The sequence below is a fragment of the Orbicella franksi genome, chromosome 3 (genome assembly GCF_964199315.1).
Source record: "Orbicella franksi chromosome 3, jaOrbFran1.1, whole genome shotgun sequence".
Taxonomy (NCBI): Eukaryota; Metazoa; Cnidaria; class Anthozoa; order Scleractinia; family Merulinidae; genus Orbicella; species Orbicella franksi.
Genome location: NC_138147.1, coordinates 33,673,183 through 33,687,174, shown reverse-complemented (window position 1 = coordinate 33,687,174; position 13,992 = coordinate 33,673,183). Strand labels below are relative to the sequence as shown.

At 36.7% G+C, this 13,992-nt stretch overlaps 1 protein-coding gene across 1 annotated transcript; it reads left to right on the top strand.

Annotated features, from left to right (window-relative positions):
• Positions 1-43: 43 nt before the first annotated feature.
• On the top strand, positions 44-13,624 carry LOC145482217 (tumor necrosis factor receptor superfamily member 16-like). The gene is made up of 7 exons (XM_081460837.1): positions 44-149; positions 1,966-2,361; positions 2,873-3,098; positions 4,262-4,441; positions 6,905-6,946; positions 7,745-12,401; positions 12,435-13,624. The coding sequence occupies exons 1-6, from the start codon at positions 114-116 to the stop codon at positions 8,053-8,055; spliced, it is 1,191 nt and encodes a 396-aa protein (XP_081316963.1). The 5' UTR covers positions 44-113; the 3' UTR covers positions 8,056-12,401; positions 12,435-13,624.
• The last annotated feature ends 368 nt before the right edge of the window (positions 13,625-13,992 follow it).

Genomic DNA, 13,992 nt, shown 5'->3' with positions numbered 1-13,992 from the left:
GACCAATCACGTTACGTGTTAGAAGCGTTGTGTCGGTCTACTACATCATTTCTTTCGCCTTGGGGTGTCCTTTCATGTCGTCTACGCTGCCTGCGATGTAGTTCGTAGAAAAAATGCGTTGGCTTTTCGCATTTTTCCCGTTTTTCTTGGTAAGTACGACTATCTTTCATATCTCTTCTGTATTCCAAGGGAATATGCAACCGATATGAGACTGGATTCGCCGTCGACCGCTCGTGAATTCCTTCACAAACTTGACACAAATCCACGCAGGCTGCCTGTTCAATATGCACACCCACTTGATCGATTACCACTTATTTGCCGATTTGTTTTAGTTTGGGTAAGAGTTATCCGTTATGACACAAAACCGTTGTAGATGCTTTCGGCTTGAGCTCATGAGCTCTGTTAGAGTGTCACGTCATAACGACAAATTAAATTTTGCTTCGGAAAGCAAGTTTTGGTCGACTGTTCTTTCACAGCAAGGGACGTGAACTGGCATGCCCCTGCGAGATTCATTAGCATTTTGCTTTTGGGGGGGCTATAACTCGTAAGGAGGATATATTTTTGCTGGCTTTCTTCTTTGTTTCCTAGTAGTTGGTTGATACTGATCTTATCGACGTAACAAGTAATTTATTTGTGCCATTTGCATTTCCTGTCGCTCAAATCTGTAAACTTGTATACACTTTAATCAGTTTAATTGTATTGAGAAGTTGTGTAAGTTTAATTTTCTTGAAGGCATAAAAGCTATTGTACTTTGTGTTTGTGTCTTACTCAAAGTTTGAGAGGTCTGTATTTTTAACTTTATTACTATCAACTGAAGGTGATTTGTCACAAATGAACAATATATATATTTTTAAAGACATTTTTGCTTGTCGTTGTTTATTATGACTGTTTTGAAAGAATTTGGACTATTTTGCCCAAGGATTTGAGGTCTGTTTTTGAAGCAAGAATGAATCAATCACCATCTTTGTATTAACTACAGAATTCATCTTAATTGGTGACTGGCTGATGCTTCTTAAGTCAACAGTTGTTCAAAAGACAAACACAGGCTAAGGTTTTTACCATTGCAAGATTGCTGTTTAAATTATCATTTTAAATTTACAATAATTCCATGCTTATTTATTAACTGATATTCTGTAATAACGGTCAGCATAGCCAAATTAGCATAATTTCAAATGGAATCTGAAAAAGTCAAATTAATCAGGTGATACTATGTCCAGTATAAATTATGAGAGAATTAAATTCTTATCAGAAGTCATCATAAACTTGACTGAGACAGTTGGAAATTTTGTGAAATATTCTGTGATTCAGTCACAAAGGTAAAGAGTGTTGTCTTGAAGCAACATAGACAGCTGCTAAAACTGAATAACTTGTTACTTTAACTATAACCATGACAGGTGGCTCTCTGAATATTTTTTTTCCATTGTAGTCGTTGGTAGACTCGCCATAGGTTGACCTTTGCTTAATCCTATGTGAGCGCCCAACAGTAAAACCAAAAGGCCAGGAAAGAATTATTGGAAAGGAAAGGACTTTTAGAAAGTCTAAGTTATTAGTTGAACCTTCCACTGACATACACACTAAGTGATAATTTATCATAATGTGGTAGTTATTGACCCCATTAAAACCTGCCAACCTGCATTGAAGATTGTTACAAAGACTACTGAAAGTAATTCTGGTGATGTCCAGAGCTAAAGATCACTGAAAGCACAAGATTGTTACAGCAAATCTGAGAAAAATAGCCACTTATTTGTGCTTAATGTAGTGAGGCCACAACAATAACCTGGTACCACTGGCGAAAAATGCAACCAGCGGAATTGACCTGCAGGTTTTCAAAAGTGGCATTTGAAATGTCAGATCAATATTCTGTCACAAATTATCAGCCACATGGGGTTTGGACAAACATTCACATATGTGTAGTTCTCAATATACCCTTTTCAGTTTTCTGTTTATGGCCTTGATATTTTGCAGTGTCTTAGTTTTGTCGATACTTGTGGTGTGAACGAGTTTAAATCACAGGAAACTGGATTATGTTGCCTACTATGCCCAGCGGGCAAACATCGCATGAAGGACTGTGGGCAGGATTCCAGTACTGAATGCCAGGCATGTCCTAAAGACCAATTCACTGCCATACCAAACAACTACACTTCTTGTGAAAAATGTACAAGTGTGAAATGTGATAGTGCTAGTGGAAAGATCCTGAAGCCGTGCACACCGACGTCAAACAGTCGATGTGAATGTCCAGATGATAAATACTGGAACAGTAACACTTTACGGTGTAAAGATTGTAAAAAATGTGACCCAGGCGAGCAAACAACTTCCCCCTGTAAAACAGATGAGGACACAAAGTGTGAGAAGTGCCCAGAGGTAGGCAGAAATTTAAATCCCCACAGTTATCAACATCTTGATTCTCCTTGCCATTCAAATTGACACAATTGGGTTTTCAACATATAGTTGTCTTAAGTCTTGAATTTTTGTCTACATAGCTTTGTCTCTGCACTGGCCTTTTCAAAGGAGGTACTGAGTACAAGACCTGTACTGTACCACTATAATCAAACAAGGGACATTTAGCAGACAAAATCAGAGCTCCTGCCAAAAAAACACTTTTACCTTGAACTGTATCAGTGTAGAAGAGACTGAAATATTAGTAACAATCTGGGTAACACAATCTAGATACACTTGCCAAGTCCATATTTATTGCTCAATGTGTTAATTAGTGTGCAACAGAAATTACACTATCAATGTAAATTGTTTTTCAAATGGATCTTGTTGATATAATCTATGATTTGCTGAATAATTCCAAACCAAACAATCTCCCTTTTTTGTGAATGCCATGATCTTGCTGATTTGGTGACTATTTTGTCCTCAATTCTTCCAGGGCAAATACTCCAGGAACAGTATCTGTGTTACCTGCAGCCGCTGTCGCCAAGGAGAAGTTGTGAAGTCAGAATGCACAATTCTGAAGAACACGGTCTGTAGTACAGCTCTGATTCTTGTCACTCCTCCACATTCACAGAAAGTCAATATGCCAACAGTATTGCCAGCTAACTTGACTCCAGAACCAAGCTCAGGAACTAAAGGGTCAAGATCTCGGATAGAGAAAGGTGATGTTACTTATTGACGTATTACAACTTGCCAGCTTACAATAAATTTGTTACAAGCTGGAGAGGTGACTCATTGCTTGCCATGATTTCATTTATTTTGCAGTAGTAGGGTTCTCATTTAGTGCTGGCAGGTGGCTAAAAAAGCTGGAAACTTTGATTTTTGAGCCACCTACTTTTCGTGAAATAATATGTGTATATGTTGTTAAGAGTACTTTAGGAAAAACACAGATTTTTTGGAATGTGACTAAATCTTGACTGTCCTTGTCTCAGGACAGTCAAGGCTGTAACTATAGAAGGGGAATGGGGTCAGGGTGTGGTGTATGTTTCCAGTTATGCTAGTGCTGTAGAATAAAAATTGCAAAAAGGCTTTGAAATCAATTAATATTCTTGACATTTTGAGCTTTTTAATGCAGAGTGCACTATTGGGATGGTTTAGGGGGCTGCTGTCTGCAGAGAGAGAATACATGATGCAATGAGAGAATGCATAATTTAGCATATCAGAGCCTCTCAATTTCAAAATTTTCTAGGGGAGCATGCCCCCAGACTTCCTAGAGGCTTGTCTGTACGTTACTTGAATCAATGTCAGCCATCTTCTTCAGGAATTAATGAGAACCCTACAATAGTCTGACCAGTGGGGGTCAGACTATTCATTTTCAATGCAAAGATTTACACATGCCTTGTGTTTCATTAAGCATATGAGGCTGCTGGGCACTTAAGTTATATTTTCAGCAAGTTTATTTTGCAACAAAACGATATTTAATAACAAAAATTTTGTTATTAAATATCGTTTTGTTGCAAAATAAACTTGCTGAAAATATAACTTAAGTGCCCAGCAGCCTCATATGCTTAATGAAACACAAGGCATGTGTAAATCTTTGCATCTTCACATTTAATGTGAAGTTGTGCCAAAGCAGAATTTTACCTCTTCATTAAAAGTTTCCTCTTATCTCATTGTCACTAAGGTCAATTAGCAAACTCTCTGGTGCTGCCTCCTCGATGTCTGGCAGCATAACTGCAGCAAATGGATCATTTTCTTGAACGCAGAGGGTGGCAGGGGGTGGGCGCTTATTCGAGGTTGGGCATTTAATCAAATAATTACCAGTACTTATACAAATTAACCAGAAAACAGTTACCAGAATGTTATTATCTTTTTTTTTATCTAGATGATGCAAGCAAGGTACCACATTCTTGTGAACCCCAGACATTTAGTGATGGTGTGGCATGGTTCCTCTTAGTTCTTGTTGCTCTGTTGTCTTGTATTGTTCTCCTTTTAACATGGTCAAAAGCCAAGAAATTTGTTTCCAAAAACAAGATTCCAACTCCAACTCCAACTGCAGGCAAAGGTGTGTTTTCAATCAAGTTAAGTTAACTCTCAGCATGTTCTGTGTATAGTCTGTAAACCTGATAGTTTCTTCCATTGTTGTGTATATTTTTAAATAATTAGATTACGAGATCAAGATTTCTATTGCGAGGGTGCTGCCCGAGTCAACTATCACGTACAGAAATCAAGAGCAAATAATCCAATTGTTTTAGTATAAATCTACTAAGTCGTTCAAAATTTTATCTTAAAGTGCCACTGAAACGAAATTTTCGTATGTGTGATTTTTGCGGACTTTTTTTTCGCATACGGTAAGCGAAAACTGCTTTTTCAGCCGTTCGAAGTTGGCTGGTTAAGCCCAAAATTGGCGGCCATCTTGGCGCGGCCAAAACAGCCTAGTGACGTCACTGGTTGTATTACTCTCATGCCGCGCTGAAAATTTAGAGTGATTATGGGAGAAGAGAATACTATTCAAAGCCCCCCAAAAAACATCTTAAGGACATCTCAGAGCTGTAAAGCAGATAATCACAGTAGCCTTAGACAAGAAGAGGTGGAGAGTCGATCCTGGGGCTTTTCAGTCTATTTAATTGGATATTTGCAGGATATTTTATGTAAGCAAGCAAACGAGTGGGAGTTCTTAGATCGCAAAATGATCGGGACTCTTGGTGAAATGGCCACCACTCAATTAAACAATACCTACACTCATAAAGTAAAAATGACATGAAAACAAGAGAAAGCAGCTTTTGAAATTATTATCCGGACTGCTGCTGCACGAATCGCAGCAACAACACTTCGAGTTTCGAGTCGCTTCGCTTCGAGGAAACCGGACGCTTTGTGAGTTTCACCGCGGACGAGATTGTGCTACAGTGACCTTTAGTCCAGTTGCATCTGTTACATCCTACAAGTTATCAAATCAGCAACAATTTAAGAAACCCTCTTCTTTTATGTGAGGGAGCGAATTTAAACTATAAAGGTAAACTAAGCTGCCATGACCTTACAGGTATGTTTTCAGGAAACGAGAGAAAGCGTGACAATGTCGACGGCAAAAGGTGATATATGCAAATTAGTTCAAATTCTGTTTAATAAACCTTCGAAAGGAGTGTAAACTAGTGACGTTTTAACGAATTGCTTTGAATTTGGATACCATTAAATGAAGATCATAGACATAAGTATGTGCTAAAGAACTCAAAGTAATCCATCGACCGTGAAATATTGCAATTGGGAGATACGTGTAAAAGAGAAGCGAAATTCGCGCTTTGTTTACACTGATACGTATGCGACAATAAAGCAAACCCTGCTGTGGATCACAATTTTCAAAGACACATTTTGTCTACCACAAGAACTCTCACTTATTAGTATCATAAAAAGATGCCCTCTGTGTACAAAGAAGTACTTGACTCAAAGCTTGTGGACCGTTAATAACTTCGTGATTGTGTGGATGGCTGATGCGCTTACGGCTTTTACTGCAGTAAAGTTGCCAAGGATATATTCAAACCTTGTGTAATAGACGTTAGATAAACGTGAGAATCCAAATTTCAGAACCAGGCTGAAAACAGACGACTAAATATCGTGTTTAGGCTTTAGGACGTGATATAAAAGTTGCCACACTCGTCTTCGAAATTCCAATCGAGTACTCAAGATGTTCGAAAAGTAACTGAGCTGTTCTAATCAGTAGCATTTATTTTGGTGAATCTACACTCTTTGGCGCCCTCCAACGTTCATGATATGTATTTCCTGTCAAGACTGGACAGAAATTACAAGGTAGAAAACTAGCAGGTATCGACAATATGAAAAATAGACTTGAATAACTCAAGTGAAAACAAGAGAGAATCTATAGCGCTTCTTGCGTGAATACAACCAGTGACGTTACAAGGTCCTTAAATTCGGTTCCAGAGCCCGGACACAGTTTTGCTCCAAAAAGTCGATTTCAGCAGCTAAAAAAAGCACTTTCCGTTAGGATTTGACAGAAATAAAGTTCACCATTATTTTAAGCACGTTTGAAACTACAAATTGGGCTAATAAAAGAGAGTACGAAAATTTCGTTTCAGTGGCACTTTAATCCTCTTCAGAGACACCTTGAAAACACAAAGAGGCAGCGGCCAGTTTGTTAACAAGCGCACACTGCTAGGCCACTCACTCACTACTCAGAATAGATAGTGAGTAGTGTAGCCAATCAGAGAATGGCATCCGTGATAGAACGTTTGTAAATTTACACCAATTGCTGTTGTTGTGGTAGGTGCGGTGGTCTCATGGTTAGTGTGCTCGTCTCTGGCTCGAGCAGTCCAGGTTCGAGCCCTGGCCGGGTACATTGCATTGTGTTCTCGGGCAATACACTATACTCTCACAGTGCCTCTCTCCACCCAGGTGTATAAAAGGGTACTGGCAAACTTAATGTTGAGGGTAACCCTGAGATTAAGGGTGGTGGTTCACAGTGAAGTGGCAAGCTTGCATTTAGGGTAACAGAACTTCTTCTTTTCTCTTTTTGCAGTTGCTACCATTGCTAAACCAAAGTCAGAGTTACTTATAAGAGGTAGAATATTGTTATGTTTTTATGTTACTGTCAGTCACAATACATTTAATTTCCTTTTACAATTAAGTCAGATTGGTGACATGAATAGGACAATCACTTGACTTTTGGAGGGCATATAGTTTATTTGTGGCCCAAGCAGAACGAGGGTGCAAATGATACTACAAGGCCATTCTTGTTCTGCCCTTCCATGAAGTATCGATTCAATTTCTATCTGTCTCCTGACTGAATAGATGATTTGTGTTTTGGTTTCGCATTGTTTTCTTTCATAAATAGCTTGCCTTCATTTCAAACATTTTGTTGGCAGACATGAATTTGCTGTCTTGCAAAATGTTTATGTTTCAGTTCAGTAGAGCACAGGTTAGAGGGTGATGAATGGCTGCTCTAATTCCAGTCAATGCACTTGAAGTAATGCTTGGCCTTTCTCTGTTTTCCCTTTAAGTCTGCTGCACACTAGCCAATTTTCTACAAGTCTTAGAACTGCAGATTTTTTGTCGGGGTCAAATCGGGTTAAGATTTGTCGGGCCATCAGCTTGCTGCACTCTAGCCAATTTTTTCGTCACAACTAAGAGGGTGAAAAAGTACACCAACCTCTATTAAGCAGCCAACCCCTTTTAAGCGGCCACCTCCCATTTCTTGAGGGTGGCCACATACATTCACATTCACTGGTGTCATAATGCCTCCATCTGTTTTTAGGCCGTAATCTTAATCTGATAAGCGGAACTATAATGTGTTTTACGATAATAATAATCATTTCGTGCTCTTTGTAATAAATTAACTTGTTTACTCTATTTTTGTCAGAGAACAATAGGAAATTTAGCAGCTTGCCTGCTTCTGTGACAGAAGATTTGGCAACTTATTTGAATGCCAAACAAGGAAGGAATTGGAAGTACCTTGCAGGGCTGATGGGGTACAGTACCTCCTTCACACAGAACCTGGAGTTGACACCAACAGAAGCTACACAAAGACTTCTACAAGACTGGGAGCATAAAAGTGGCGCAACAGTGTTTGAGTTGTACCATTTAATACAGCAACTTGAACGAGACGATGCCTTGGCCGTTTTAAAGCCTTATCTCACAACGCCAAAAAGCAGGGGTGAAGTAGATGTGTAATGAGCAATACTGAACACAAGCCTGCAAATAATGTTTGTCTATAAGCAGGTTATTTGTCAGGCCAAGGACAAGGTTTGACCTGACAAAAAGCCAGTCTGGTCGGACAAATTTTTTTTGTAGTCAGAAACTAAATATAAGAGACATTTGAGACATTTTGGTATTTCAGTGTAGACCCTTTGCCAAAATGTTGGTTGCAAATTCAAATGGCTTAAAAGTAAAGTCAACTGAGTGTAAACTCGATACTAGCACCACAAAGGGGACCTTTACATCAAGTCAGGTATTATTTTACCTGTTGAAAATTGACAAATTTACAAACATTTATACCCCTAGTTTCCCTTCACTCAATTGGTCACATGTGTATTCCATATTTTCCGCGTAACAAGTTTCACGCGTGGACAGCTTGTCAGTTTAATAACTCATTCACAATAACATTCAGAGACTTGAAAATAAAATTGGCTGAAATGAATTCTTCGACTTTTTCTAAAGGCAAGTTTCCCTTGAAAATTTTTGGGGTCAATTGAATAAAAAAATATGCATAGTTAGCATGACTAGTCTGTACATTCACACTTTTGAAAAAAACATGTCTGTGGCACAGAAACTAATTCAAAATATATTGAACCACAGACTTAACAAAAAACTGTAAAAAGCTAACTGATTTTGGATCATATGGACTGGAAATACATTTGGTTTAGTTTTAGTGATTTTAAAGTTTTTGAAAGCGATTGCATTCAGATAAACGAAACGTGAGAATTTGGACTGTGTATCCAATTTGCATAATATTTTAGTCGGGTCAAATTATGACAGAAAATTAATTCCACAACACTTGCAGATAGCAAACAACGAGTAACAACATACATGTATAGGACCTCAGATTTAAGTAGTTTTTCAGACAAATGTAATTCAGACTAAATGGGGCTTCCCAATCTTTCAAGACACCACCGCAAAATGGGTAAATTAACACATAGCCTGAATAGTGGAGCTGCTGTGGCATGTCTGCAATTCGACGTGACATTTGAGACAACGCTTTGGGCATGATAGAATTCTCAGATATGGAATAAAGATGAAACTGATCACAAGCTTTTTTGTGTAGTATTGTGTGGCAGTATAATAAAATAACTCATTCCATATTCGGCAACAAATTTCCAATCAAATTCTTTTTCATCTAGCAGAAATGCCCAGTCAGTGTCCGACCAGGCTAAGTTTTTACCTGTCAAAACCTCAAATTTACCAGACAATTGTCCGATGACCAACTGTTATTTGCAGGCTTGTGAACATGTTTTTGAACATGTTTCTTTCATACAAAATACTTTTTGTAAGCATAATTTTTATCAGCAGTTTTGTTTTTGTATGTTCCAGCTTGAGACTAATTACTTAACACTTGGCATATTATAAACTACCTACTAATGTACGTGACAGGTGCACTACAATAATCTTGTATTTTACATTGAATTAATTATTAATTATTATTTACTAGTAATAATTATAGTTGTTTCATCTGTAAATTGCTAGTAATTATTATTCCTTAGTATTTGATGTTTTTGGGAGCCACAGTGGCCACATGGTTGTTGTGCTCACCTCTGGATTGACCAGTCCGGGTTCAAGCCCTGGTCAAGGGCATTGTGTTGTGTTCTTGGGCAAGACACTTTACTCTCACAGTGCCTCTCTCCACCCAGGTGTATAAATGGATGCTTAGTAATATTTGCTGTCACTATCTTGTGTTATTACAATAATATTTGTAGGCATTTTTTTATGGCAAATGATGTTACTAATTTTGCTAGTTAATTACAGGAATTGCACTGAAAATACCAATTTTTCTGGTGTTGTAGTTAGATGTTGTTATGACATTGAAGTTGACAGTATATTACCGGCATTAATTTTGTGATGCTTTGGAGTGTCTAACATGATTATTTTTCTAACCCGCAGTCAGGCGCTCTTTTTTTTCAATTGTGAAAAGTTGCGAAGAAGTAAGCTATTTTCTTTAAAAATATAACGCATGTACTTTTTTATAAACCAAGAGCTTTTGTTTAAAAATTCTGCTTTTTGGCAGTGCTGTGTATTTTGATAAATTGAAAGGTTTTCTCTTTGAAACAGTTTCATTTTGTATTTTGTATGAATCTATTTTTATATAAAAATGTTCTAATGGAATTTAGATCTCGTCATTTCCAGTTATGAGTTAAATGCTGTGAATGGAAATGTATCGTTATTATTATTTGAGAATAATGCAAATACTAATAGAGCATACAAATGTAGTTGTATTCTCATTATTGGACTGGAACTAGCTTGCAACTGAGGCTAATGCAGGAGTCTTTTCAAATGCAAATGACACTAAGACGAAATCCGATAGAAAATCAAGCAATTTCAGGATTTAGTGGACCAAAATCTGGTAGCAGAATAATTTTAAGTATTTTACGGTCATTTTTACATTTTCTTAAAGCTAAATACATAAATAAGTGCCTGAAATAACACTGAAAATGATTTCTTACAGGAATGAGAGAAGATAAATTTCAAAGTTCAGAGAACTTGTGCAAACACAGGCAAAATTTCATCATCAGTTTCAATTCACCAGTACTTTCAAGTATTTCATATGAAGTTCAACATTCGTTTTCAACATTTGGTGTTGCTAGAAGATATTTAAAACAGTCATACAGAAGTTTGCAATACAATGTAAATAATCTTGATACTAAGTTTTTGTCCACTTGTCACTCAAACTTCTGGTGGATTCCATCTTAATCTTTTTTTAATGATATTCCTCCACACAAGCCTCTATTGCAAGCTAGGGATTGGGTTACCAATTTTTTAGGGTGATGGTTAGTTGGTGGGTTTACCTAGTAGGGGAACTAGTGTTCTTTTCTGTGCCCACCTGCCTCATGGGGAATCTTTAAAAAAAATAATAATAATAAATACCGAGAAATACAAATACGGTCTGTTAGAGTGATAGATAATACCTGTTTTATTAGGTAATGAGTAACTGAATTTCATGATCAATATGATGATTCCACTGAATGTAAGCTACCAAAGGCAAAGGTTTTTTTTATTACAAAAATTAACATTGCCTGGACAGCTTATAAGTGTCAAACCTTAAAAAAAATGCTACAAATTACGTTGAATAGGAGAGAAAGTAGTAGTCATTAGTTGTGGAATTTTGCTTTTTTTTTTATGTAGCTTGATTATTAATTTACAAGCATAAGGGATAAATTCAGTTATCTTATTTGTGACAAAATTGCCCACAACTAACAAATGCTGATTGACATAGTTGTTTTATCTTGAAAATTGTATTTTGATTATATTAGAGTAGTAAATGCAATGATTATTTGCATCGCATAGGTGAAATGAAGTGTACATTCAAATGAATGATAATATTACAACATAGATTATATTTTGCTGTGTGCAAATGGGCAGTCACCATTGTTTAGTTCTAGATTTTTTGTCTTGTCAGTGTGTGCTTTCCATTATGCCAAAGATTCTGGAAATTTCGGTCAGAAGTCAAATGGAAAGGTCTGTTTCAGCTCATTCCAACCGGAATATTTAGCTCACTTGATTTTGATTTTCAGTATGAATACAAACTGTGAAAGCATGGCCTATCGGTCCTTTAGTCTTTAGGAGTTTTAAGCTAGAGGTGTCAGAAAAGTTGCCGGTCCAACCGAAGTTTGCCATTCCATTTTGACAAAGAGGTTCATTGCCCTACTTCTCTTCAGTAGATTTCAGTTATGTAGGGAATTTTGAAAAGGAAAAAAAATGTTTGATCAGAAAATGTCATTCCATTTTTCCTTGGGTAGCCCTCTGGTCTCTGACCAGTCGTTCTGGCATAATGAAAGCATCCAGTGATTGTGACAAGTTAAACCATTTTAATTAACAGCACTGTAGATGGAGAGTTTCCAGTATTGAATCTGTTTTGGGTAAAAAGCAACCTTGGCATAATTTCCAAGAAATTGGACTGAGCCCACGCTGGGTTGACCTGTTAGCTAAGCTGATTAGCTTTATAATTATTATTGAATTTGTGATTTGTTGTCAATATATTCAATTCTCACTGAAATGCAAAGCTTGCTTAGTCAGTGATGAGTTTTGTTCGTCTCTACCAGGCTTGTAGCTTATAATCATTAATGGTTGGGCCAGCTGGTAATTCAGCAAAGTTACATATTACATAAAATAGTTGTTATGTTACTGTTAGCAGTCATTCATTTATTCTGTACGATAGCTAGTTTTGACAAAAGTTACATTGAGTCATGCTCCATGGTCAGTTAATAGGATGGTCGCATTTAAGGCACATTTGATACAATTTGTTTTAAGGATTGAAATTTTGTTCAGATATTACAGCTGAACAAAGCGACCAGCTATCTACATGAAGTGTTTGTATGGGGGGATTCTACCGTAACTGTAAGTTCTAGCCTCTATTTGTTATAGCACATGTTAATTCTTGCTAGAGGCACAGATGTCGCATTGTAGTACATTATATTAATATTTGCTGCAATTATTTATAATGTTATTTGAATATATAAATCAGTTTGGAGTACTTTATTCTGAAAATCAGTTTTGCACAATTAATATATCTAGTAACATCTTATTTGATTTATTTATTTGTTTCATTCAAACCAAATGATTTATTTTGGTATTTACTCCCACAAAATTATATCAATGAGTCTTTCTTTAAACTGCAGCAAAATCAGTAACTTACCAGTACTTTGTGGTTTTGCTGCTTGTTTGGAGAAAGTTTATGACCAGTTTGAATACAGTTGCACCTTCAAAACATAGGCTTGGACTAGTAAGGACTTGAAAAAAAGTCTGGAAAAGCAAGAGTCTGTGTAATCAAATACAGGAAAGAAGGGGAACTGTGGTATTCAGGACCACATAAAAAGTCCTGATGCTATTTGGAAAGTCTGGATAATAAAATAAGATGGAAATCAAGATGTGACTGTATATGCTGGTCATGTAGAACTTCTTGGTTTATTCTTAAATATGAAAATGTTAATTCTGACAAGGCACTGTGATGAGCTTTTAACTTAGGGGAAAAATATGATTAGAGGCTTTTGCCAAGGAAACTAAGTTATGGCATTATCTCTTTGTGCATGGTATCAAAAACTGATCATTCTGTTACAGTTTTTACTAATAATTGTCAGTGTATATTTAACCCAAGTATTTCTGTTTGGCAAAGAATGGTGAGCCTTGCCTTTTTTTCATTTGACATGACAGAAGAGCATGATAACCAATTTCATGCATTTGTCGGTAAAATGTTATTAGTTCTTTTGGCAAGTGTCCAGACAGTTCTGTTGAGGCAGCTCTGTGTGAAGTTATGAAAAAATTTATACCTGTAGGTTTGCCTTCTGGAGTCAAGACAACCATAGTCTCCTTAACAGCTTTTACTTGGATCAACATTATCAATCAATCAATGCACAATTGAAGCACTCACTGGCAGCCCACTATGGCTGCAAAGGAACTTTAATCCTAGCATTTGTAGGTTTTATGACAATTTTGTACCTATTAGAATGCTTATTTTACTTTACACTGGGCAAAAAAGGAACAATTGAAAGTGGAAAATATTGTGTCTGATCACAGAGTGCTGTTTTGGGGTCTTACTGAGGAAAGGATGAAAGTCTTACAGCGGTTTATGAATAAAAGTTTAAATAAATATTATTACTACATTTATTGCATTCAGATGACAACACTCTTATTTGATGTAAATGTTCTGATTTGCTGTTCTTGTTATAGCACACTTTCATGATGTGTAAATACTGGATGACTACTCAGTTAGGTTAGTTAGGCCATTCTATCAATAAAACTCAGGGCTGAAAAAAAATGCTTTGTATGTGAATTTACTTATCTCACCGTTCTTAAAACAGCATTGAAGTAATATCCAACGAATTGCTGGTTTTCAGTGTCACGCCATTCAAAATAGATCAAAATAAAAATCAAAACTGTTCAATAGATTAAGTCAAGAATCTG

Bases quoted from the DNA above. Each gene is read 5' to 3' on its own strand.
- LOC145482217 (XM_081460837.1), top strand. From the start codon at position 114: ATGCGTTGGCTTTTCGCATTTTTCCCGTTTTTCTTG. The intron at 3,099-4,261 runs GTGATGTTACTT...TTTTTTATCTAG, and splicing joins AAGATCTCGGATAGAGAAAG to ATGATGCAAGCAAGGTACCA. The intron at 6,947-7,744 runs GTAGAATATTGT...TATTTTTGTCAG, and splicing joins GTCAGAGTTACTTATAAGAG to AGAACAATAGGAAATTTAGC.